General features: G+C 45.1%; 1 protein-coding gene across 1 annotated transcript in view; it reads left to right on the top strand.

The window, feature by feature from the left end:
* The window catches only part of EXOSC2 (exosome component 2), an 80,007-nt gene extending 53,052 nt beyond the window's left edge, over positions 1–26,955 (top strand). Inside the window, exons 5-9 of the mRNA XM_063936711.1 lie at positions 13,551–13,616; positions 16,302–16,370; positions 16,457–16,633; positions 17,068–17,196; positions 25,024–26,955. Coding sequence (XP_063792781.1) covers positions 13,551–13,616; positions 16,302–16,370; positions 16,457–16,633; positions 17,068–17,196; positions 25,024–25,104 — 522 coding nt within the window. The 3' untranslated portion in view covers positions 25,105–26,955. The remainder of the gene's footprint in view (positions 1–13,550; positions 13,617–16,301; positions 16,371–16,456; positions 16,634–17,067; positions 17,197–25,023) is intronic.
* The last annotated feature ends 341 nt before the right edge of the window (positions 26,956–27,296 follow it).

Below are 27,296 nucleotides of genomic sequence, written 5' to 3'. Positions count from 1 at the left end.
TTCTGCACGAAGCATCAGGAGCAGCATATCCACAAATGCATCATATATATTTTATATATTAGTAACAAATTAAGATATGTGCAGAAAGAAAACTGTTGGGTCCACTGCCTGATGTCCACTCATGTGAAACCTGATCTGTGACCCCTATTATATTATTACTCGGAGCATGAACCTATTTTCCTCTAAATATGAATCAAAATTATGAAAACATAATTAAACAACCAGATCACCGCAGGGATTCGAAAATTCCGCCAGAATGCGATGCTAAAAGCCTAAAGCGGCCACCACTTTACAAAAAACAAGAAAAGGACAAGTTCTCATTCAAACCAAAAGGAAAAACTGAGTTCATGCGATGGATCCACTGTGCTTCCAGCTGCAACAGCTTCTTGTCCCTGTCGCCTCCCCGAATGGACGGTGGTACATGATCTATAAGTTTGTACACAAGGGAGGATAAGGAATGTTTCTTCTCTTTGAAGTGCCGTGCAACCGGCTGATCAACCGGTTTGCCCTCCAGGGCCATCCGTATAGCTGACCTGTGTTGTGTCATCCTTTCTCGTAGTGTGCATGTCGTCTTGCCGATGTACACAAGACTGCAGGGACAGCGAATCAGGTACACTACATATCTCGTGGTGCACGTCAATACATGTTGAATGAGCATCTTCTTGCCCGAATATGGGTGTAACACATAATTCCCCGTCTCCAAGTATCTACATGTTGTGCACCCAATGCACCTGTAGCTGCCTGCCTTTTTAGTGAGAAAATGTCCTTTCCTGCTTTCATTTGGACTTTCAATATTGTTGTGAACTAGCCAGTCCTTCAAATTCTTGTTTCGTCTATACGCCATCATTAATCTTGACCCCTGCAAGGCCTTTAAGGAGGGGTCCGTATTAACAATCGGCCAATATCTCTTAGTGGTTGTATTTATGAACTTGGAAGCTGTGTTAAAGTTGTTGACAAAAATTGTCGTCCGTTCCTTCCCCTTAACTGGAGATGTCTTCAGTTGTTCTCTACTGAGCTGCATGACTTTGGTCTTAGCACAGTTCAGTTCTTTCTTGGTGTAACCCCTTGCCATATACTTGGAACTCATCCGCTCAATCTCTTCCAATGCCAAATTTTCATTGGTGGTGATTCTACGGATTCTCAAAAACTGAGAATACGGAAGGCCTTTCTTTAAAGGTATCGGATGGTGACTTTGAGCATGCAGTGCATTATTGACATCCGTGGGCTTGATGTAAATTGATGTGTCGGGATCGGCCACCAGCTTACAGAGCATGATGTCAGATATTAATGGTGCTCACCCTTACATTAAGTTCACCTACGAAAGCCATCATCAGCAAATCCATTTTTTAGATGTGAATATCCACTGGGATGGACTAGAACTGAGCACATCAATTTACATCAAGCCCACGGATGTCAATAATGCACTGCATGCTCAAAGTCACCATCCGATACCTTTAAAGAAAGGCCTTCCGTATTCTCAGTTTTTGAGAATCCGTAGAATCACCACCAATGAAAATTTGGCATTGGAAGAGATTGAGCGGATGAGTTCCAAGTATATGGCAAGGGGTTACACCAAGAAAGAACTGAACTGTGCTAAGACCAAAGTCATGCAGCTCAGTAGAGAACAACTGAAGACATCTCCAGTTAAGGGGAAGGAACGGACGACAATTTTTGTCAACAACTTTAACACAGCTTCCAAGTTCATAAATACAACCACTAAGAGATATTGGCCGATTGTTAATACGGACCCCTCCTTAAAGGCCTTGCAGGGGTCAAGATTAATGATGGCGTATAGACGAAACAAGAATTTGAAGGACTGGCTAGTTCACAACAATATTGAAAGTCCAAATGAAAGCAGGAAAGGACATTTTCTCACTAAAAATAAGAATTTACTTACCGATAATTCTATTTCTCGTAGTCCGTAGTGGATGCTGGGGACTCCGTCAGGACCATGGGGGATAGCGGGCTCCGCAGGAGACAGGGCACATCTAAAAAGCTTTTTAGGTCACATGGTGTGTACTGGCTCCTCCCCCTATGACCCTCCTCCAAGCCTCAGTTAGGTACTGTGCCCGGACGAGCGTACACAATAAGGAAGGATCTTGAATCCCGGGTAAGACTCATACCAGCCACACCAATCACACCGTACAACTTGTGATCTGAACCCAGTTAACAGTATGATAACAAAACGAAGTAGCCTCTGAAAAAATGGCTCACAACAATAGTAATAACCCGATTTTTGTAACAATAACTATGTACAAGCATTGCAGACAATCCGCACTTGGGATGGGCGCCCAGCATCCACTACGGACTACGAGAAATAGAATTATCGGTAAGTAAATTCTTATTTTCTCTAACGTCCTAGTGGATGCTGGGGACTCCGTCAGGACCATGGGGATTATACCAAAGCTCCCAAACGGGCGGGAGAGTGCGGATGACTCTGCAGCACCGAATGAGAGAACTCCAGGTCCTCTTTAGCCAGAGTATCAAATTTGTAAAATTTTACAAACGTGTTCTCCCCTGACCACGTAGCTGCTCGGCAAAGTTATAATGCCGAGACTCCTCGGGCAGCCGCCCAGGATGAGGCCACCTTCCTTGTGGAATGGGCATCTACATATTTCGGCTGTGGCAGGCCTGCCACAGAATGTGCAAGCTGAATTGTACTACAAATCTAGCGTGCAATAGACTGCTTAGAAGCAGGAGCACCCAGCTTGTTGGGTGCATACAATATAAACAGCAAGTCAGACTTTCTGACTCCAGCCGTCCTAACTATATATATATATATATATATATATATATATATATATATATATATATATATATATATATATTTTTAGGGCCCTGACAACGTCTAGTAACTTGGAGTCCTCCAAGTCCCCAGTAGCCGCAGGCACCACAATAGGTTGTTTCAGGTGACAACGCTGACACCCCTTTAGGAAGAAACTGGAGACGAGTCCCAGTTCTGTCCTGTTCAAATGGAAAATTCTAATATGGGCTTTTGTAAAACAAAACCGCCCATTCTTTTTGACAATCGCCTGGCCGAGGCCAGGACTAACAACATGGTCACTTTCCATGTGAGATATTGGTCAACAGCATGGTCACTTTCCATGTGAGATATTTCAAATCCACAGATTTGAGCGGTTCAAACCAATATGATTTTAAGGAATCCCAACACTATGTTGAGATCTCACGGTGCCCCTAGAGGCACAAATGAACTGTATATGGAATACACCCTTTACAATCTGGACTTCAGGAACTGAAGTCAATTTTTTCTGGAAGAAAATCTACAGGGCCGAAATTTAAATCTTAATGAACCCCAATTTGAGACTCAAAACACTCCTGTTTTCAGGAAGTGCAGAATCGACCTAGTTGAATTTCCTTCGTGGAGCCTTCCTGGCCTTACCCACGCAACATATTTTCACCACATGTGGTGATGACGTTGTGCGGTCACCTCCTTCCTGGCTTTGACCAAGGTAGGTATGACCTCTTATGGAATGCCTTTTTCCCTTCAGAATCCGGTATTCAACCGCCATGCCGTCAAACGCAGCCGCGGTAATTCTTGGAAAAGACATGGTACTTGCTGAAGCAAGTCCCTTCTTAGCTCCCCAGGCCCTTAGTCCTCTGTGAGCATCTCTTGAAGCTCCGGGTACCAAGTCCCTCTTGGCCCATCCGGAGCCACTAGTATAGTTCATACTCCTCTATGTCTTATAATTCTCAATACCTTGGTTATGAGAAACAGAGGAGGGAACCCATACACTGACTGGTACACCCACGGTGTTACCAGAACATCCACAGCTATCGCCTGAAGGTCTCATGACCTGGCGGAATACCTGTCCCGTTTTTCGGGCGGGACGCTATCATGTCCACCTTTGGTCTTTGCCAACGGTCCACAATCATGCTGAAAAACTTCCCTATGAAGTTTCCACTCTCCCGGGTGGAGGTCATGCCTGCTGAGGAAGTCTGCTTCCCAGTCGTCCACTCCCGGAAAGAACACTGCTGACAGTGCTATCACATGATTTTCCGCCTAGCGAAAAATCCTTGCAGTTTTGTCACTGCCCTCCTGCTTCTTGTGCCGCCCTTTCTGTTTACGTGGGCGACTGCCGTGATGTTATCCCACTGGATCAATACCGGCTGACCTTGAAGCAGAGGTCTTGCTAAGTTTAGAGCCTTATAAATTTGCTCTAAGCTTATTTATGCAGAGAGAATTCTCCAGACTTAATCACACTTCCCTGGAAATTTTTTTCCCTGTGTGACTGTTCTCCAGCCTCTCAGGCTGGCCTCCGTGGTCACCGGCATCCAATCCTGAATGCCAAATCTGCGGCCCTCTAGAAGATGAGCACTCTGTAATCACCACAGGAGAGACACCCTTGTCCTTGGATATAGGGTTATCCGCTGATGCATCTGAGGATGCGATCCGGACCATTTGTCCAGCAGATCCCACCGAAGAGTTCTTGCGGGAAATCTGCCGAATGGAATTGCTTCGTAATAAGCCACCATTTTTACCAGGACTCTTGTGCAATGATGCACTGACACTTTTCCTGGTTTTAGGAGGATCCCGATTAGCTCGGAGAACTCCCTGGCTTTCTCCACTGGGAGAAACACGTTTTTCTGGACTGTGTCCAGAATCATCCCTATGAACAGTAGACGTGTCATCGGAAAAAGCTGCGATTTTGGAATATTTAGAATCCACTCGTGCTGACGTAGAACTACTTAAGATAGTGCTACTCCGACCTCCAACTGTTCTCTGGACCTTGCCCTTATCAGGAAAGCGTCCATGTTTCCTTTTAAGAAAAATCATCATTCCGGCCATTACCTTGGTAAAGACCCGGGGCGCCGTGGACAACCCAAACGGCAGCGTCTGAACTGATAGTGACAGTTCTGTACCAGGAACCTGAAGTACCCTTGGTGAGAAGGGCAAATTTGGACCTGTAGGTAAGCGTCCCTGATATCCAGTGACACCATATCGTCCCCTTCTTCCTGGTTCGCTATCACTGCTCTGAGTGACTCCATCTTGATTTGAACGCTTGTATGTAAGTGTTCAAATATTTCAGATCTCACCGAGCCGGTTGGCTTCAGTACCACAATATAGTGTGGGATACTACCCCCTTCCATGTTGTAAGAGGGGTACTTTGATTATCACCTGCTGGGAATACAGCCTGTGAATTGTGTGAGGGGGAGATGTCTCGAATTTCCAATGTACACCTGGGATACTACATGTAGGATCCCGGAGTTCCCTTGCGAGTGAGCCCCCTGCGTACTGAAACTCTTGAGATGACCCCCTACCGCACCTGAGTCCGCTTGTACGGCCCCAGCGTTATGCTGCGGACTTGGCAGAAGCTGTGAGGGGCTTCTGTTCCTGGGAATGGGCTGCTTGCTGCAGTCTTCTTCCCTTTCCTCTACCCCTGGGCAGATATGACTGGCCTTTGCCCGCCTGCCCCTATGGGGACGAAAGGACTGAGACTGAAAAGACTGTGTCCTTTTTTGCCGATATGTGATTCGGGGTAACAAAAAGTGGATTTTTCAGCTGTTGCCATGGCCACCAGGTCCGATGGACCGCCCCTTTATACGGCAATACTTCCACATGCCGTCTGGAATCTGCCTCACCTGACCACTGTCGTGTCTTCGTCTGGCAGATATGTAAATCACATTTACTCTTGATGCCAGAATGCAAATATCCCTCTGCGCATCACGCATATATAGAAATGCATCCTTAAAATGCTCTATAGTCAATAAAATCTTGTCCCTGTCAAGGGTATCAAAATTTTCAGTCAGGAAATCCGACCAAGCCCCCTCAGCGCTGCACATCCAGGCTGAGGCGATTGCTGGTCGTAGTATAACACCAGTATGTGTGTATATACTGTCATGATATTTTTCAGCTTCCTATCAGCTGGCTTCTTGAGGGCGGCCGTATCTAGAGACGGTAACGCCATGTTTTTATAAGCGTGTGAGCGCCTTATCCACCCTAAGGTGTGTTTCCCAACTCGCCCTTACTTCTGGCGGGAAAGGGTATACCGCCCATAACTTTCTATCGGAGGAACCCCACGTATCATCACACACTTCATTTAATTTATCTGATTCAGGCAAAACTACAAGTAGTTTATTCACACCCTACAAAATACCCTTATTTGTGGTACTTGTAGTATCAGAAATATGTAACCGCTCCTTCATTGCCCTTAACATGTAACTCGTGGCCCTAAAGGAAAATTACGTATGTTTCTTCACCGTCGACACTGGGGTCCGTGTCCATGTCTGTGTCTGTCGACCGACTGAGGTAAATGGGCGTTTTTACAAGCCCCTGACGGTGTCTGAGACGCCTGGACCGGTACTAATTTGTCCGCCGGCCATCTCATGTCGTCAACCGTCTTGCAGCGTGTTGACATTATCACGTAATTCCATAAGTAGACCATCCATTCCGGTGTCGACTCCCTAGAGAGTGACATCAACATTACAGGCAATTTGCTCCGCCTCCTCACCAACATTTTCCTCATACATGTCGACACACACGTACCGACATACAGCACACACACAGGGAATGCTCTGATAGAGGACAGGACCCACTAGCCCTTTGGGGAGACAGAGGGAGAGTTTGCCAGCACACACCAAAAGCGCTATAATGTATATAACAACCCTAGAAGGTGTTGTTTCTATATATGCGCTCTTAATATATCATTATATCGCCAATTTATGCCCCCCTTCTCTTTTAACCCTGTTTCTGTAGTGCAGTGCAGGGGAGAGTGGGAGCCTTCCTCACCAGCGGAGCTGATCAGGAAAATGGCGCTGAGTGCTGAGGAGAATAAGCTCCGCCCCCTTTTCGGCGGGCTTTTCCTCCCGGTTTTTTAATAACTGGCCTGGGTTAAAATACATACATATAGCCTTAATGGCTATATGTGATGTATTTATTTGCCAAATAGGTATTTATATTGCTGCCCAGGGCGCCCCCAGCAGCGCCCTGCACCCTCCGTGACCGTGTCAGTGAGCCGTGTGACAACAATGGCGCACAGCTGCAGTGCTGTGCGCTACCTCTCTGAAGACTGTGAAGTCTTCTGCCGCCTGTTTCCGGACCTCCGTTCCGCCGTCTTTCTTCAGCGTCTGTAAGGGGGATCGGCGGCGCGGCTCCGGGACGAACCCCAGGCTGACCTGTGTTCCGACTCCCTCTGGAGCTCAGTGTCCAGTAGCCTAAGACTTCAATCCTCCTGCACGCAGGTGAGTTGCCAGTCTCTCCCCTAAGTCCCTCGTTGCAGTGATCCTGTCGCCAGCAGGAATCACTGATTAGAAACCTAAAAAAAAACTACTAAATAGCTCCTTAAGAGAGCCATCCAGTTTGCACCCTTCTCGGACGGGCACAAAAACCTAACTGGGGCTTGGAGGAGGGTCATAGGGGGAGGAGCCAGTACACACCATGTGACCTAAAAAGCTTTTTAGATGTGCCCTGTCTCCTGCGGAGCCCGCTATCCCCCATGGTCCTGACGGAGTCCCCAGCATCCACTAGGACGTTAGAGAAAAGGCAGGCAGCTACAGGTGCATTGGGTGCACAACATGTAGATACTTGGAGACGGGGAATTATGTGTTACACCCATATTCGGGCAAGAAGATGCTCATTCAACATGTATTGACGTGCACCACGAGATATGTAGTGTACCTGATTCTCTGTCCCTGCAGTCTTGTGTACATCGGCAAGACGACATGCACACTACGAGAAAGGATGACACAACACAGGTCAGCTATACGGATGGCCCTGGAGGGCAAACCGGTTGATCAGCCGGTTGCACGGCACTTCAAAGAGAAGAAACATTCCTTATCCTCCCTTGTGTACAAACTTATAGATCATGTACCACCGTCCATTCGGGGAGGCGACAGGGACAAGAAGCTGTTGCAGCTGGAAGCACAGTGGATCCATCGCATGAACTCAGTTTTTCCTTTTGGTTTGAATGAGAACTTGTCCTTTTCTTGTTTTTTGTAAAGTGGTGGCCGCTTTAGGCTTTTAGCATCGCATTCTGGCGGAATTTTCGAATCCCTGCGGTGATCTGGTTGTTTAATTATGTTTTCATAATTTTGATTCATATTTAGAGGAAAATAGGTTCATGCTCCGAGTAATAATATAATAGGGGTCACAGATCAGGTTTCACATGAGTGGACATCAGGCAGTGGACCCAACAGTTTTCTTTCTGCACATATCTTAATTTGTTACTAATATATAAAATATATATGATGCATTTGTGGATATGCTGCTCCTGATGCTTCGTGCAGAAGCAGCAGCTTTTTGTAGTAGATTTACAGTTATTTACACAGTATTATTCTTTATTCATCCCATTTGACGTTAGCATAATTGCACTGCCCCAGGTAGTGCCATGCACTACCTTTTTAATGATACTCTTTTGATACATATTTTGTCACACACATTTACTCACTGGCATTCTGCCTCATCAGTATTACTTTCCTGTTTTTTTCATCCACATTATGTGGTCTTAATAATATATATCATCATGAGCTCAGTTTATGATTAGGATGTACATTTGTATTACAAGATACGTGCACTGTTTTTGTTTTGTATATCACGTTTTATCATTGCTTGGCCTGTACATTTTTTGCTCCATTGACAGGTCCCCTTAGCAACCGCACGGAGCGCCATTGACGACCGGAGAGCAGAACAGGCGCTGCGTTCCACCCGCCGACGTGTAACGTGACGTGTTCTCGTCATTCGAGTATCGCGAGTCCGGGGACGCGAGGACGGAGAATGGGAGCGTGCCATGTGACGTCATCCGGTTGAGACAGGTCGCGTCCGGAAGCGCTAGAGGGGGTACCGCATGGAGCACACTATTTAAGGTATGTTTTATCACTTTCTCACATGTTCTTGATAAAAGTCGTCAGACTGAAACGTTGGACACTGAGACGCAGTTCGTCTGTTTATTTCATAACATTAAGCCTTGGGAGTGCCGCCAATTGGATTGTGTGTGTGTATATATATATAATTCCAAATAAGGGGAGCACTCACCAGTCTTCAAGAAGGTATAAATTTTATTCAGGTCATCAATGACAAGCAGGTTAGATCTAACCTGCTTGTCATTGATGACCTGAATAAAATTTATACCTTCTTGAAGACTGGTGAGTGCTCCCCTTATTTGGAATTACATTGGAGTTGGAATTCTTTTCCCTCATTGGATGTCACCCCAGCATATGACTGCTCTAACGTGAGTGCGGACCCTCTATCTGTATATATATATATATATATTAAATATGTGCCTCCTTCCTGAATGCTGCAAATCCACACATAGCTGGCGTGCAAATTAAGATTACATTCAAGTGTTAACCATTGGATTGTTATCACACATTATTGGTCCTGTATGCACTGTATTGTTATATATCATTGATCCTGTATGTCAAACAGTTTACCAATTCATGTCAGGAAGAGATTCTATTCAGTTTTTGGTTTTTAACCCTTGATCCCGGTCATCGTCTATCATTAGAGATTTATATAAACGGTGAGAAACAGTTTTCATTATTCTTCACGATTTCCATTACTTTCCCAGTATGTCGACCTCTATATCGCTTTAAGGCGAATGTTTGGGTTCAACTCCATTTGTGATATTAGGGATTCCAAACAAGTGACTGCAAAATAATGATATTCCAAATAGAGACGTCTGTAGTGGATTCGTACACACTATATTTTTCGACAAATTTTACCCCTGAAGAAGTCCGACTGGACGAAACGCGTAGGGTTTATCAATTATTGTACACTATCCCTTTTGCTGTAACTATTCCTCCAAGAGCTCACACCGTTAAGGTGAGGAGGACCGTCATTGTAACATCTTAAGCATTTTTGATGTGCGTACTAAATAATTGTAACATTGTTTTATGATGTTTTATAATGTCAAATTTTTGATTATGGATTAAATATATTTTTTATAAAGTATTCATTTACTAAATTGTGAATTTTTGTCGGGTGATTTCTTTCTGGTGAGATGGTTTCTCTTTAGGCCCCAATCAGGCGTTTCCTAAAGGGAAAAGAACTCAAGAGAAGTCCCTCCCTTGAATCTGGAAGTGATAATTATCAACCAGTTGAATTGTTATAGCGCATCTGTCTCTAGTGTGTGTGTGTGTGTGTGTGTATATATGTATATGTGTATATATAAATATATATATATATATATATATTTATTATTCATTCAATCTTTCTCCAGTCCACGTATAGCAGGCAGAAAAAAGAGGCTTTTGAGGAAGGTGGGTGACCACCGAAACGGCTGTCTGGCTGCTGAGGGCTAACCTGAATCCAGGTCCCCGTGAGGACATAAGTAACCTGTTTGTCTCCCATTGAACTTCAGAATTTTTTGCTACAACGCTGTTCTTAACTTTTATGGACACTTTTGATTGCATAAGAAATATTTGAAAAAAAGTTTCTGGTGGTATGCTGGTGTTTTTTTTTCTTCTTTTTTCTGCCTGCTATACGTGGAATGGAGAAAGATTGTATATTAATGTCCGTATGGGACTAGAGCACCTGATTATGTTTTAAGTAAAGTGTGTGCGGTTTTTCTCCTATTGTTTTGTATATGTGTATATAGATAGATAATGTTAACAGTGGCACTAACAGGACTTCGTTATACCAGGAAGAACTGTACACAGCAGCCTCTTGGGCATTCAATTGAGTGCCACCTTTATCGCTATCTGTCTATGCGGTCGTGAGACCTGTCTGGAGGCACCCGGGCAGTCACTTGTATGAGGAGAGATTGCGGGCACCATTCTACATGTGTGTGTGGGTGTATGTGTATATATATATATATATATATATATATATATATATATAGATATATATAGATATAGATATATATAGATATATATAGATATATATATATATATAGATAGATATAGATATAGAATTTTTTTATTTTTTTTTATTTAGCTAAGGTGGCGTCATCTTTCCATCTTAACAAGAGATTGTGGTTCCGGCTTATATCTCTTCTGGTTTGTCCTCCAATAAGCGGTCTTTGGATGTGGTACGGGCTCTCCGTATTTACGTGCAGAGGACTGCCTCTCTCAGGAGGTCCGATACCTTTTTCGTACTTTTTGGTTTTTACAAACGTGGCTGGCCTGCGAATAAGCAAACCTTGGCCAGATGGATTAGAATGGTGATTGCACAAGCTAATGCACAGGCTGGTCTTCCAGCTCCTGCTGCTATCAAAGCCCATTCTACTCTGTCTGTTGGACCTTCTTGGGCGGCCCAGCGAGGCGTGTCCACTGAACAATTGTGCAAGGCGGCTATGTGGTCCTCAGTGAACACGTTCATTAGGCTTTATGCCTTTGATACTTCCGCCTCCTAGGATGCTTCCTTTGGACACCCGGTTCTTGTACCCGCTACGGTGCGTCCCCTCCCATGAGGAACTGCTTTAGGACATCCCTGATGTATTCCCTATGGAACACAGTGTACCCCGCTGCAGAAAAGGAGATTTATGGTAGACTTACCATTGTTAAATCTCTCTGCGAGGTACACTGGGTTCCACAGGGCTCCCACCCTGAAGCACTTCGCTTCTTTGTGTTTGTATGGCATTAGCCGCTGGTCCCCTCTGTTGTGAGAATGTGGTTCTATGTGACTAAAGGTGGGTACACACTGATAGATATATTTGCAGATCAATTGATCTGCAGATATATCTATCTATGGATGGATCGGGCAGTGTACTGTGCATACACACTGCCTGTTCCGTTGGGGACTGACGTCATGGACTGGACGGGCGTGTATACACGCCCGCCCAGTTCAACTGTCAATCACCGCCGGCCACCGCAGCATGTGTACGGGCGGCCGTCTGGTCGCCCGTACACACACAGCGATGCGCCAATATATCGGTAGATATATTGGCCGTCGGCTGTGCTGCGGTGCCGACGCGATATGTCTGTGAACGACGGAGTTCGCAGACATGTCGCCCGTACACGCTGGCCGACGGACCCGCGATATATATCTGCAGTTCAATAGCACGGCCGATATATCGGCCAGTTTGTAACCACCTTACCATCTGCCGTCTCTTTTACCTGCTACTGCATTGGACTGGTTAACGAAACTGAGCTCCAGTGTCCGGACGCGGGGTTATAGAGGAGGCGGTGCAAGGCATCCTGGGAACTGTCAAAGCTTTAGCCTGTTGGTGCCTCGGATCAAGATCCAACTCTACACCCCGATGTATTCCCTGTGGAACCCAGTGTACCTCGCAGAAAGAGATTTAACTATGGTAAGTCTACCATAAATCTCCTTATTCCAAACCTGTGAGTAAACTCAACCGCTCCCCTAGAAGGGGATCGGTATGAAATACCGGCGGGTGGGATCCCAGCCGTTGGTATACTGACAGTGGGATCCTGGCCACCGGTGTGCCGGCAGCGGGGCGAGCTCTAGCAAGCAGTCTTGACCACTTCCCCCTAGAAGAGGGATGCCAGTCCTCTTACAAAAAGAGCAATACCAAAACAGAACCCAGGTGGCGCTCATTGTACACAGAATCAAAAGTACATGCAATATATGAGGAATGTAAATTATTAAAACATTAAACTTCCGTTACATTCTTATATTTTGTGTCTTTCAATAAATGACGTTATTTATATACTGTATACACTTTTTATTCTGTGTGTAATAAGCACCACCTAGGTTCTTTTTTGGTATCACCGGGGGATCCCCGTTAGTATTAGAAATTAGGGAATAAAATAATCCAGACTTTGGGGTTGAATTTATTTGGTGAAAGAATCACAAAATTGAATCTCTTCCCAGAAAATAAAATATACTTAGTCGACTATAATATCAAAGAAAGCCATGTGTGTTGACAAAAAGAAAATGTAAAAAATAATTTGCAGAGCTCTGGCAGTAAAAGAGATGCATGTTGGAGATCCTGCATCCCCCAGCCCCCCCCTCCCTCCCCCCCATCCCCTTTCACTGCTTGGTGTTGGCAGATTTCTGACTTTCCTTACAGAATTTAGTGCAGGTCTAGGCATCCGTTGACCTGTCAGACAGCTTCTGATGATATAGTCCCAGAGAGCAACATCTGTCTCTGACACCGGCCATGTGATGAGGACCTCTGGATGTGGACCAGTGATTTTGGAATGAGCCTGGGTCTTTTGATTTGCTTGCGATATTTTAACCCAGCCTGCAACCCCTTACAGCTTAATTGTCTCCTCGGAATTGCATTACAGATTTGATTTAGCATTCTTACTTTTCCCTGAATTGCCGGCACTGTCCACAGCTAGTATCGATGTAACAAATTTTTGCCATTTAACCTACTGGTTTGAGGAGATGGTCTTTAATGACCCAGTTCCAATGTAAAGAACTCCTGTCAGTGATTCAGTGTAAGGGACTGGATTTCAAATACAGTAAAAGGGGTTAAGGAATCTGTCCACATATAGCACTCTATAACGTTCGCCGCTCCTTTATATTATCCTTTCCTCCGTGCCCTGAATGACATTCTCTTGTAGTAACCTAAGTCAGTTCTTTGCACGGCACAAGCGATGTCTCCAGGATTTTCTTGGCAAGCTGGTGCTCACTGAGTTATTGTATGGCCCACTGATCTCATGTGTCTTGTCTTCTCTTTCAGAGGAGGAGGTCAGCAGAGGACGAACTGGCAATGAGGAGTTACCTGCAGGAAGGAGATCTGATTAGTGTATCCTTTGACAGAAGCGATTCTGGCATTGCCCCACGTGTCTGCTACTGGGCATGCTATAAATTCTTGTATGGTGTTAGCGTTCCTCACGTGCTAGAGTAAGCCGGGGCGAGAGATTCTACAGTCATACTGCTATCATTCTTTCTGGCTATAGATGCGGTACTGTGTACAGAGTAGAAACACTAAACCATTACTCTCTGGAATTCCTTTCACAGGGTTTTGAACTTTTTGTAACCTCATTACGTACATTTCAGGTGGACTTAAAAAAGATGTACGTTTCACAGACGACAACTTCACTCTTTCTACATCTTTTTAATGTCTTCCCAATCTTTAATAGCTCTTTAGCCCTGTCTGCTCAAAAGAAGGAAGATCGATTAACCCGACCACGCATGGTTTCCGGCCAGTGCTCTGGTCAAGCCGCGTCACTGGAGCTGGTTAGTGTGTTTGGACGAGGACTACGTACAGGCAGTGGTCAGCCATCCTCTGACTGTGTTACCAGCATGTCTGATAATCTCCTGATCTAGGGGTCTATTCATGAAGCAGTGAAAAGTGTGGAGAAGTTGCCCATGGCAGCCAATCAGCATTGAAGTAACATTTATAATTTGCATACTATACAATTGTACAGAGCAGCTGATTGGTTGCTTCATGAATAGACCGCCTATTCTGATTTGGTCATTATCATGTTTGGTGGTTGTTTTGGAAAAGCGCGCTGTGATATTGTGCCAACGTGGCATCTCTTGGGCACGTACACACAAGTGACAAAAGGTGTGTAAACTCTGAATTATCCTGTATAATTTAATATATTGTAGTATGTTATGTAGTGGTCTTGTCGGCAATCACAATTGGAGACTCCAGAATGCCATGTTGACAGTTGATCTACCGGCGTGCGTGGAATGCTTTAAGTAGCATTGTCTGTCTCCCGGCGCCCTCGTTTCTGGGTCCACATACTTGTGTGTCGTCATACTGAATGACCTATGTATCCCGTAGATGCGTGCTACCTGTCCACTTACATGTTTTTCAGCTGCACACACTGGCATTCATAGCTGGTGTTACACTAGCATAAGACACCCAATTATAAACCAAGGGGACACACACCTATGTTTACCTGTCTCCTCATAGTGGAGGCGTTCTGTGTATTCTAACGAATCACTGAGCCTGCAGCACCAGAGCCACATTAATATTGATTAAGAAGGGTCTCTTGATGTTGGTAAATTGTTAGCCTGCATTTTAATGAGTATTGATTCAGCCCGAAAACATCGGCCTCTGCTGTGTGATAGCACCTGGTGTCCACAGCATATATAGATTGTTGTTCCCTAATAGTTCCTTTTAAAGGGCAAGTTTTATATAAGAGCTACTAATACCATTCATAAATATATATGTCAGTCTCAGGAGCTTATGTGAAATAGTTGAAAGAGGCTTTGATCATGGGGAAAGCATTTTTTTTCCCATTTGCACAACAAACAGGCAATAAGCCTTTCTGCATTGCAATGCAATTCCACGTGTGAAGGGATTTCATGAAAGCAAACTGTTCATACGCTGGAGCCTACATACATAACGTAGAGCAATTACAGGCGGTTTATTGTCGTACAGATATCGCTCTCGTCTCCACTTGGTGCTGAGTTGATGTGACTGGGTGCAACATGGCGTTTGCATGTAGGAGAAGTTTGCACTGGGCGTTTTGATGGAATTGTGGGCTATTCAGAGGTGAATAACCCAAACAGGAAGGGGAAGGAAAAAGAAGAGCGTGAGATAGGGGACAGCGAGCACTAGGAAATAACAAGCCTCATTAGAGTGCACAATGAAACAGGCTGCGGAAAGGACCAGCTACGTTGTAGTGTATGATAACATAGGTCCGATCAAGCACTACACTAGCAATGTCATTTAGTAAGGCATTAATAAAAGGCGACCCAGAGCATAAGTACAGTAAATAAAAAAATAAAAAAAGAGAGAATGCAGACCGATTATGGTATAAGTACCAGGTGATCGTCTCAAAACACCTTCAGGATTTTGGTTTAAGTAGATGATTTGGGTGATAAAATATAAACACCCCATTTCTTTTGGAAAAGGAAAGGACTCCAGTCTCAATAGCTGGAAATCTAGCTTGCCTGACATAGTATAGCGTCTTAAGCAACAGGGATTTAACTGCTTTCAAAAATGGGGGAGTGGAGGAGATCCAATTGCACAAATTGACTTTTTTAGCTATTGTTACGATGACCATCTGTAAAGGGTCTTGCGAGAAGCCAATCCATGAAGCTCCTGACAAGCGCTACTGTTGCTGTCGGAGGCCATTTGGGACTCTTTAGTGAGTGTTGCACCTAATATTTACTCAGCCTGTTTTAGTACTCAGCGCTCCGGTTCTGTGGGCTGTTGTGGTTACTAGACGACTCCACATCGCAGTAATAGCACTAAGATATATCTGGGGCAGCTGTAGCTCTGCATAAAGTTGACTGAATATTGAACGGACTGCTGTAGTTAGACAGGCGGCATCCTATGACTGTGCCACGTTGATAATCTGAGCTCTTCAGTGTGACCCATTCTAGAGATTGCATAGTTGTATGCTTCGTTTTATGTTCCTGACAGGGGTAGTGCAATCCATAGTAAGATGCAATTTTGTCAATCAGCGTTGATGGTGACAGTGACTTTGCTTGCCTCTTAGTGAGGTTCTTCCCTAACTCTCGCTCTCAGGCCGAAGTCCAGGCGGTGTACTCTGACGGTGCGCTATCCTTGCACACTCGCAGTCTCAAGTATGGCAAGGTAAGGGATCTGTGTGTGACTACACCAGGTCATTGTGCATTGTTACTGGAGTGTGCCCTCTGTGGACAATTTCTTCTTGTTTTAAGCTCGGACAAGGTGTCCTGGTCCAAGTGTCCCCTTCACTGGTTAAGAGGCGCAAAACTCACTTTCACAATCTTACCTGCGGAGCTTCTATCATCCTGGGAAACAATGGCTTTATCTGGCTCTACCCCACTCCGGAACAGACTGAGGAAGAGGCTGGGGGATTTGTCACCAATCTAGAGGTAAGACACTGATAAACACACTAGTGTATTGAGCGTGACTTCTATTTGTCTCTTCCTGTTTCGTAATAAATTAAGAATTTTTTTATGTTTAGATCCTAATTCTAAATTTATATTGGGGACATCATGCTTTATGTTTCTCTTATAAAACTGAAGTATTAATTATTAAACGATCGATCCAAACATGGAGGAAGAGGTTTCATACATCAACACAGGGCAGTCAAAGGGGATATAACCACAATTAATAGAACAAATACGATACGCACATATATAATAATGGCATCCTCCCCAACAGAAGCAATATAGATCATCATATATACATGAAATGAACAAAAAACAATAAGTATGAACACAAACAAGGAAAGAAAAATCAGCTACTACGTCAGCTTGTCACCCCATCTTGGATGATTTAACCATGTTTAATCCTGTTTCTGCAGCCAATATCATTATCTGACCGGGAAGTGATTTCTCGCCTGAGGAACTGTATCCTGGCTCTGGCCACTCAGAAGATGTTGTTGTATGACACCAGCATCCTGTACTGCTATGAAGCTTCTTTGTCTCACCAGGTATGCTTAAAAAAAAAAAAAAAAAAAAAGTAATGGCGTTTAGCAAACCCCTTTAAGCAAGTGATGAATAACAGCTTAGCGGGAAGTGCAATGGTCTGTGAGATGCAGGCATCAGTGTGTTTCACGGGAGTCTGGTCATTTAGAAAAATAAAATAAAAAAATTACTTGCAGAAGAATCGCACCAATGCCTGCAATTGGGCAGTACGGATGGTGTAATGGTTAGTATTACTGCCTCACAGCACTGAGGTCATGGGTTCAATTCCCATCATGGCCCTAACTGTGTGGAGTTTGTGTATTCTCCCCGTACTTGCGTGGGTTTCCTCCGGGTACTCCGGATTCCTCCCACAATCCAAAAATATACTGGTAGGTTAATTGGCTCCCAACAATATTAACCCTAGTGTGAATGTGTGTGTGTGTGTGTGTGTGTGTGTACATGTGATAGGGAATATAGATTGTAAGCTCCACTGGGGCAGGGACTGATGTGAATGGGCAAATATTCACTGTAAAGCGCTGCGGAATATGTGTGCGCTATATAAATAACTGGTAATAAATCTTGCAGGTTGTTACATTTTGCCCCTTAATATTGTGCTGGAATGTAGAAATGTACTGCTCCCTGTTGGCCGAATCTAGCAACTACTACCCAAGTATGACCAGATTACACTACTATGCGGTAAATTTACCTAGATGGGAGTTCTGTTTACGATGGGATGTTGCCTATAGCAACCAATCAGATTCTACTTCTCATTTATCTAGCACCTGTTAGAACAGGCCTGGCCAACCTGTGGCTCTCCAGCTGTTGTGAAAATACAAGTCCTAGCATGCCCTTTTACACTTTTGCTATTAGGAAATGCTAAAACTGTGGCAGAGCATGCTGGGATGTGTAGTTTCACAACAGCTGGAGAGCCACAGGTTAGCCAGGCCTGTTCTAGAAGATAACACCTGGAATCTGACTGGTTGCTATGGGCAACATCCCATCTTAAATAGAACTCCCATCTTAGTAAATTTACCCCTGTGGATTTAGTTATGCACCACTGACCAACCACACACACAGCATGGGAGAGTCGGCCGATAAGGGATATTTGCAGTTCAAGTTGTAATAATAATGAAGAGTGAGGTCTCCCCCCCCCCCCCCCCCCCCCCATCCAATAAGTGTAGTTATGCTTCATGATGTAAGTTACAAATGACGTGACAGTGTATATTATGGTACATTAATTGAGCAAATGTGTAGGTTTTTGTATTGAAGTCCCATCTACTGTTGACAGCACCATAATGCTGCATGGGTATACATTATGCATTGCATATTACCTGTGCAGCTCGCCTTGCCTACTGTTGTCTGCTGTTCTAGGCCAGGCCTGGCCAACCTGTGGCTCTCCTGCTTTTGTGAAACTACAAGTCCCAGCATGTTTTACTAGCTGACTGGTGGGAGGGTATGCTGGGACTTGTGGTTTCACAACAGCGGAAGAGCTACAGGTTGTTCAGGCATGTTCTGGGCTATTGTGAGTGTGCACAGTAAGTTGTGACTATGCCAGTGATGTATACGGCACACACTTGTTAAGGGATGCCGCAATCCCAGCCTCTTGTACGTCTACGTTTTTGTTTTGATTTGTTACTTAGACCAGAGGTTCCTAAACGCAATCCTCAAGGCACTCTAAAGGCTCGTACACACTGGTCGATATATCGGCCGTTCTCTTGAACGGCCGATATATCGCGGGACTGTCGGCCAGTGTGTACGGCCGATATGTCTGTGAACTCCGTAGTTCACAGACGTATCGCGTCGTCCGCGCAGCACAGCAGACGGCCAATATATATATAATATAAACCGATATATTGGCGCGTCGCTGTGTGTGTACGGAGCGGTCGGCCGACCTCCCGTACACATGCTGCGGTGGCCGGCGGTGATTGACAGCTGAACTGGGCGGGCGTGTGTACACGCTCGCCCAGTTCATGACGTCAGTCCCCGACGGATCGGACAGTGTGTATGCACAGCACACTGCCCGATCCGTCCATAGATATATCTGCAGATCAATTGATCTGCAGATATATCTATTAGTGTGTACCCACCTTAAGGGTCCAGGTTTTAAGTTTATCCATGCTTGGCCACAGGTGACTTAATAAGTACTTCAGTCAATTTGATTTAACCACCTGTGCTGAGCCATGAATATACCCAAAACCTGGACTGTTAGGGTGCCTTGCGGACCACGTTTGGGAACCTCTGATTAAGACAATGCAAAAATACTGGGTCACTGTGTGGCTTGATAGACTAATGCCCAGTTATTCTTGAGTCTTTTTGAATTTTGCTTATTTCTCTTACATCCTAGAGGATACCGGGGATCCATTTAGTACCATGGGGTATAGACGGGTCCACTAGGAGCCATGGGCACTTTAAGAATTTGTTAGTGTTTGCTGGCTCCTCCCTCTATACCCCTCCTACCAGACTCAGTTTAGAAAATGTGCCCGGTGGAGCCGGTCACGCTTATGGAAGCTCCTGAAGAGTTTTCTGCATTTATTTTTCTGTTTGTTGTTTTCAGGCAGGACTGAATGGCACCAGCCTGCCTGCCTGCTTCGTGGGACTTAGGGGGGGTGGGGGTTAAAGGCCCAACCTCTTGTAGGGTTAATGGTCCCGTTCCCCGCTGACAGGACACTAGCTCCTGAGGGAACTATTCGCAAGCCCCACCACGGCGAGCGTACATTCCCGCAGCACGCTGCCATCCCTAACAGAGCCAGAAGAGTGGTGAGTACTAAGCCGGCTTCTCAGTTAGCGGGTCACCGGCCATTATGGCGGCATAAAGGTACAGAGACACACAGCTTCTAACCGGGGCGGATTGCGTCTCCAGACTCGGTACACAACTGCGTCTCCCTGGAAGGGCTCTTTGTGGGTTAATTGTTAATTTTAACCTTTTCCTGTGTGTGTGTGTGTGTGTGTGTGTGTGTGTGTGTGCTGTCACATTTACAATATGTCAGGCAAAGAGTGTGTTTCATGTACGGCAGAGTGTTCCTCTTCCCCAGGGAGCTCACTACTATGTACTCAGTGTAGTGTACCTTCCCAGACTAACAGGGCTGAACCAGCGTAGCTGGATTCCATTAAAGGAATGATTTCCAATATCTCTAATAAATTGTCCCGCAATGAGAAAGAGACGCACTACTTAAGACAGTCTGTGGATGAGATTATGAACAGAGACTCGGTTCTCTGCCATTTTTCTGCAAAAACGAACTCTGGCCCATATCTTGCAGTCTGACGCTGATGGGTCAGACATGGAGGAGGGTGAGGTGGATTTGGAGGAAGGGGGGGGGGATGCTACTCTGTCACAGGTAATAGAGGCTCTTATAGAGGCTATCAGAGACGTTCTGCAAATTCCTGGTAAGGTGACAGAGGAGTGTGAGGAATCTTATTTTAATGTAAAAAAGAAGTCCTCAGTCACTTTTCCTGCGTCAAAGGAATTGAATAGCCTGTTTGAAGAACCGTGGGTTAATCCTGATAAGAAATTTCAAATCCCTAAAAGGTTACTCTCATCTTTTCCGTTTCTTCCTGAGGATAGGAAAAAATGGGAAAGTCCACTGATAGTGGATGCATCAGTGTCCAGGTTGTCACGAAAAATTGAATTACCTGTCCTTGGTGCAGCCTCGCTGAAAGACACGGCTGATCGTAAAATTGAGACTACACTCAAATCCTTGAACACAGTGCTGGGGTGGCTCAGAGACCCACTATAGCATGTGCGTAGATTACTAAAGCCATTGCTAAATAGTCGGGTAACCTCATTGAGGGGTTGGATTCTTTATCTAGGGAGGAGATTGTGTTACTCCTGTAACATATACAGGACTCTGCAAACTTTATGGTGGGAGCCATAAAAGAAGTAGGTTTGCTTAATGCATGCACCACTACTATGGCAGTGTCAGAACGCAGGGGCTTATGGTTACGCCAGTGGACTGCGGACGCAGACTCCAGGAAAGGCGCAGAAAGCCTACCCTTCACAGGAGCGGCCATATTTGGAGATGAACTAGACAAATGGATCTCCAAAGCTACTGCGGGTAAGTCCACATATCTTCCTTCTGCAGCTCCCCCAACCAGGAAGACCTACTCAGGACCTACTCTACAGTCCTTTCGGACTGCCAAGTTTAAGGGCAAAGCCAGAGGATCTTCTACAGCCAACAAAGGCGCTAGGGGTAAACCACGCAAACCAGCAACTGCTGGTTCTCAGGAACAGAGCTCCAGCTCTGCTTCCTCAAAGCCTTCTGCATGACGGTGGACTGCGATGCCTGGAAGACTGGCAGGTGGGAGCCCGACTAAAAAATTTTTTTCACATCTGGACAACATAATGCCAGGATATCTGGGTCATAGATCTTATTTCCCAGGGCTACAGACTGGAGTTTCAGGAGCTCCCACCTCACAGTTTCACAAGAGGCAAGTATAACCTTACAGGATGCCATTCAAAATCTGGTACAGACTCAGGTCATTGTTCCAGTTCCACCTCATCTCCAAAACAAGGGATATTATTCCAACTTGTTTGTGGTACCGAAACCGGATGGTTCGGTAAAGCCGATTTTGAATCTAAAATCGTTGAACCCATACTTACGAGTGTTCAAATTCAAGATGGAGTCTCTGAGAGCGGTGATCTCCGGTCTGGAGGAGGGGGAATTCCTAGTGTCTCTGGATATCAAGGATGCGTACCTTCACATTCCGATCTGGCCGCCTCACCAGGTTTATCTACGATTTGCACTGCAGGACTGTCACTACCAGTTCCAGGCCCTGCCTTTTGGTCTCTCCACGGCACTGAGGGTGTTCACCAAGGTGATGGCAGAGATTATGTTTCTCCTTCGCAAGCAGGGAGTGAACATAATGCCGTACCTGGACGATCTTCTGATAAAGGCACTGTCCAGGGTGAGGTTATTGAACAACATTGGCCTCACAACCAAACTACTCCTGGATTATGGGTGAATTCTAAATCTTCCGAAATCTCACTTAGAACCAACTCAGAGGCTCCCATTTCTGTGAATGATACTGGACACACAGTCGCAGAAAGTTTTTCTTCCGTTGGAAAAGGCATTGGTAATCCAGTGGATGGTTTGGGATGTCCTGAAGCCAACCCGGATATCGGTGAATCTATGCTTTCGCCTTCTGGGGAAAAGGATGGCCTCTTACAAGGCTCTTCAGTATGGAAGGTTTCATGCAAGAACCTTCCAGCTCGATCTGTTGGACAAATAGTCCAGATCACATCTTCACATGCATCAGAGGATCCGTCTGTCGCCAAAGGCCAGGATCTCTTTTCTGTGGTGGCTACAGACTTGACACCTAATCGAGGGCCGACTGTTGGGGATTCAGAATTGGATTCTGCTAAACACCAACGCAAGCCTCAGAGGTTGGGGAGCAGTCACCCAGGGGGTGCTTTTCCAAGGAAGATGGTCAAGTCAGGAAGTCATCCTTCCAGTCAACATTCTGGAACTCAGGGCTATATACAACGCCCTTCTGCGGGCCTCCTATCTTCAAGATCGGGCCATTCAGGTCCAGTCGGACAATATGATGGCAGTGACGTACATAAACTGACAGGGCAGAACGAAAAGCAGAGCAGCAATGTCAGAGGTGTCAAGAATTCTCCTCTGGGCAGAAAAACACACTTTGCCGTTGTCGGCGGTCTTCATTCTGGGAGTAGACAACTGGGAAGCAGTCTTCCTCAGCAGACATGACCTGCACCCGGGGGAGTGGGGCCTTCACCTGGAGGTGTTCAGGTGCTTGACACGTTGATGGGGTGATCCGCAAATCGACATGATGGCCTCTCGTCTCAAAATAAAAGCTCACGCGGTATTGTTCCAAGTCGAGAGACCCAGAGGCAGTGGCAGTAGACGCTTTGACGACTCCATGGGTCTATCAGATGGTGTATGTGTTTCCTCCACTTGCTCTGATCCCAAGAATTCTGAAAGAATAAGAAGGGAAAAGGTTCAAGCAATTCTCATTGCTTCGGGCTGGTACGCGGACCTTCTGGAGATGATCCTCGAAGATCCGTGGCCTCAGGGCCCGTTCGTCTATCAAGACTTACCACGTCTATGTTTGACGGCATGGAAGTTGAACAGCTGAATCTAGCCAGGAGAGGCATCCCCGACAATTCATCCCAACTATGATCCAAGCCAGGAAGGAAGGGGGTAATGTCTAAACATTACCACCGTGTTTGGAAGAAATACGTCTCTTGGTGTGAGAGCAGAAAATATTCTGCGGTGTAATTTCATCTGGCACGTTTCCTGCTTTTTCTGCAGTCCGTGTGGATGTGGGACTACGTCTGGACTCCATAAAAGTCCAGATTTCGGCCTTATCCATTTTCTTTCAGAAACAATTGGCTTCTCTCCCTGAGGTCCAGACGTTCTTGAAAGGTGTTCTGCACCTCCAACTTCCCTTTGTGCCTCCCACGGCACCTTGGGATCTCAATTTGGTGCTGCAGTTCCTCCAATCGGACTGGTTTGAACCGTTACAGGAGGTAGACGTTAAATATGTATGTGGAAGACCGTCACATCGTTGGCCTTTGCTTCAGCTAGACGTGTGTCGGAGCTGGGGGCGTTGTCTTACAAGAGCCCCTATTTAATTTTTCATGATGACAGAGCTGAACTTAGGACTTGTCAGCAATTTATTCCTAAGGTGGTGTCTGCGTTTCACATCAACCAACCTATTGTGGTTCCGGTTGTTACCGACACCTCTGTTACTTCAAAGTCTTTGGATGTTGTGAGGGCTTTGAAGGTGTATGTGAAGAGAACAGCTCGTCACAGGAAGTCGGACTCATTGTTTGTACTTTAGGATCCCAATAAGATTGGGTGTTCTACTTCAAAGCTGTCAATTGCGCGCTGGATCAGGCTCACTATCCAGCATGCTTATTCCATGGCAGGATTGCTGATTCCTAAATCTGTACAGACCCACTTGACTAGGTCGGTGGGTTCTTCTTGGGCGGCTGCCTGCAGTGTCTCGACCTTACAGCTCTGCCAAGCAGCTACTTGGTCAGTTTCGAACACGTTTGCAAAGTTCTACAAGTGCAATGCTTTGGCCTCTGAGGACCTTTAGTTTGGTCAATCAGTTCTGCAGGAACCTCGGCACTCTCCCACCCGGTTTGGGAGCTTTGGTACTTCACCATGGTACTAAATGGATCCCTAGTATCCTCTAGGACGTAAGAGAAAATAGGATTTTAATTACCTACCAGTAAATGCTTTTCTCGTAGTCCGTAGAGGATACAGGGCGCGCGCCCGGTGCTTCGTTCTTCCTGCACTGTTACTTGGTTAAGTATTGTTGTTTGGTTCAGCTGTTCCTGTTCCAAGTTTGGTTAGCATGGCTTTCCTCTTGTTTGTGTGTGCTGGTTCGGAATCTCACCACTATCCTTTTATATCCTTCTCTCAAAGTATGTCTGTCTCCTTGAGCACAGTTTCCTAGACTGAGTCTGGTAGGAGGGGCATAGAGGGAGGAGCAAGCCCACACTATCAAATTCTTAAAGTGCCTATGGCTCCTAGTGGATCAGTCTATACCCCATGGTACCAAGTATCCTCTACGGACTACGAGAAAAGGATTTACCGGTAGGTAATTAAATCCTATTTTATCAACTGCCTGTTCTTGTTTCTTAAAAAAATCCCTAGGATAATTTATTCATTTTTGTTGGACACTCGATAGGACTGCTTATCAACACAGTCCACTAGAAAAATGATGCTGAATTCAGTGATTGGACTTTTTCATATGTTCCAAGCTCCAGTCCGACACTCTTAAAGAATGTGCGCAGCTGGCGAAAGTTGTCAGGCATCTAATAAGGGTCTCTTACTCTGGTTTGTGGAACACTGTAACATAAATGTCCCTAATTTGTCTTGCAGATTAAAGATCTTCTGAAGTTGGAGGTTATAGAAGATATAGTGATGGAGACCAGACAGCGTCTTGTGGAGCAGGAAGGATAGTGCTGTCTCTTCAGCGTCTTCCTTTCTGAATAAGCTTGCAGGAAAACCTTTAAGAACAAAACAAAACCCAATGAAGTCACTGAGAATCCTGCCATGGAAAGTGATAGTACAGTACTAGCAGGCATCCATTTTAGCGCATTGTCAAACAAATACCATTTGTTTACATTTCAGTCTGTGTGGCTTGTGTGCTCTAAGGACCTAGATTTTCTTGGCGGAAGCAAATAATTGGTGACTGTTTTCAAGAGAGCTGCAATCTGTGGCATGTTTCCAGAGTTTTTCTGGGTTACCTTTGACAGGTTATCTTCACAAGTGTCAGAAAGTTTTGAGTTCATTTGATATTGCTAAATTGACAGGAATTCCCATGTCTTAAATCTGACCATTCTGTTTCACTGCACAGCGGTCATATCTGTGTCCAATTTGTCCTTTCATTTGCGGCCAAATTGTATGGATCCAGCAAGCGGGCTGAATGACTGTATACTACGGTTCTAATTAGAATGTTGGGCAGCGACTGCATTTTCTGCAGATATTTTTTTTTAACTGCTAGCCGTTATGAACCACATGCAGGAATGTATGTCCAATATGGTCCCCTCCCGAACCAAAGAAAACAAAAACAAAAAACAAGCACATATACTAGTGGATAAAATAATGTAAAACACAGGAGTCCGTCAGACGTAGAAGTCAGCAGGGGGTTTTAAGGATGCAGGAAATATATGCATTCATTTACAGAAATGACTCTCCAGGATCACCTGCAGCTAAATATTTAGGTGCACGGAGTTCTTGGGATCTGTAGCTAGGGATGGTATTGCTTTAGACTAAAGGGGGGTACGCACGGAGCGATCGCTGCTTAAAATCTAAGCAATCTGACTAGATTGCTTAGATTTTAAGCACGATCGCTCCGTGTGTAGCCCCCTCAGCGATAGCGATGCGCAGCCCCGCGCATCGCTATCGCTGCTGCTAGATTGGCCTGCATGCAGGCCAATCTAGCGGGTCGCTCACTTCACCCGCTGGGTGAAGTGAGCGGCCCCCCCGTCTCCCCCCGCACGCTCAGCACAGATCGCGCTGTGCTGAGCGCCGGGAGAGATGTGTGCTGAGCGGTTCGCTCAGCACACATCTCTCTGCTATCGGCCAGTGAGTACTGGCCTTTAGAGTTTGGTTCTGGTTTTCCCATAAAAGTAAAAAAAAAATCCTACAGCGAATAATATGTCTATTTATGACTTCGACTTCTGAGACAGCGGGCAGTTGCTTTATTGGGTGCATAACATTGAAGCAGGGAACTAATGGGGGGCAGAGAAACAGTGAGAAAGGTAGATAAATGGGGGGAGGGAATGCATGGCAATATTCATAAAGATAGAAATGCAATCATACATACCTACTGGATTTTTATTTGCATTCCTCTTTATGCCGTGATCGAACGAGTCATTGATATCATAGCTACTTTTTTAATAGTAGTGCTCCCTTTTTAATAGTGGATTTGTAATTTATCAATTAGTTTAAAAAGCTGTGCAATGCAAATTGGAACACTGCAGTAACCGAGCAGGCAATTGCAATGTTCCTTTGTAATTAAAACTGCTGAAATAAGCATTGCACAGTTGTCATAAATTAATGACCTGCATTTGTATTGCTGTTTGAGTAGATAACACTGTGAGCTCCCAATTAAAATAGTGACTTCATATAAAAGGCAGATGTTTCCCGTTCCGCAGAACACAAACTGCGGCAGCAGGAGACATTGATGTATGATGCATATGTCGTCGGAACCTTTTTCGGGGGTATGGAAATACATTTGTCCCCTGTATGAATAAAAAGTAAATTGTTTTGTATTTTGTTTAAGTAAAAGTTCCATGTTTGCTAAGATATGTGTGTCAGCTGCTGAATTATTTGTCACTAGAAATTATTATTATTATTATTATGCTTTATTTATATGGCGCCACAAGGGTTCCGCAGCGCCCAATTACAGAGTACATAAATAATCAAACCGGAAAACAGCAACTTACAGTTGATGATAATATAGGACAAGTACAGGGTAAATAAACATAGTTACATCAGCATATGACACTGGAATAAGTATCAGGTGGCAAAAGACTGCTGGATGTGGTACAGTTGAAGATTATTAAAGTAAGACAAAGGATAAGCACATGAGGGAAGAGGGCCCTGCTCGTGAGAGCTTACAATCTAAAGGGATAGAGTGCAGATTA

Source organism: Pseudophryne corroboree, chromosome 8 (genome assembly GCF_028390025.1).
Source record: "Pseudophryne corroboree isolate aPseCor3 chromosome 8, aPseCor3.hap2, whole genome shotgun sequence".
NCBI lineage: Eukaryota > Metazoa > Chordata > Amphibia > Anura > Myobatrachidae > Pseudophryne > Pseudophryne corroboree.
This window is presented reverse-complemented; position numbering and strand designations above follow the sequence as displayed.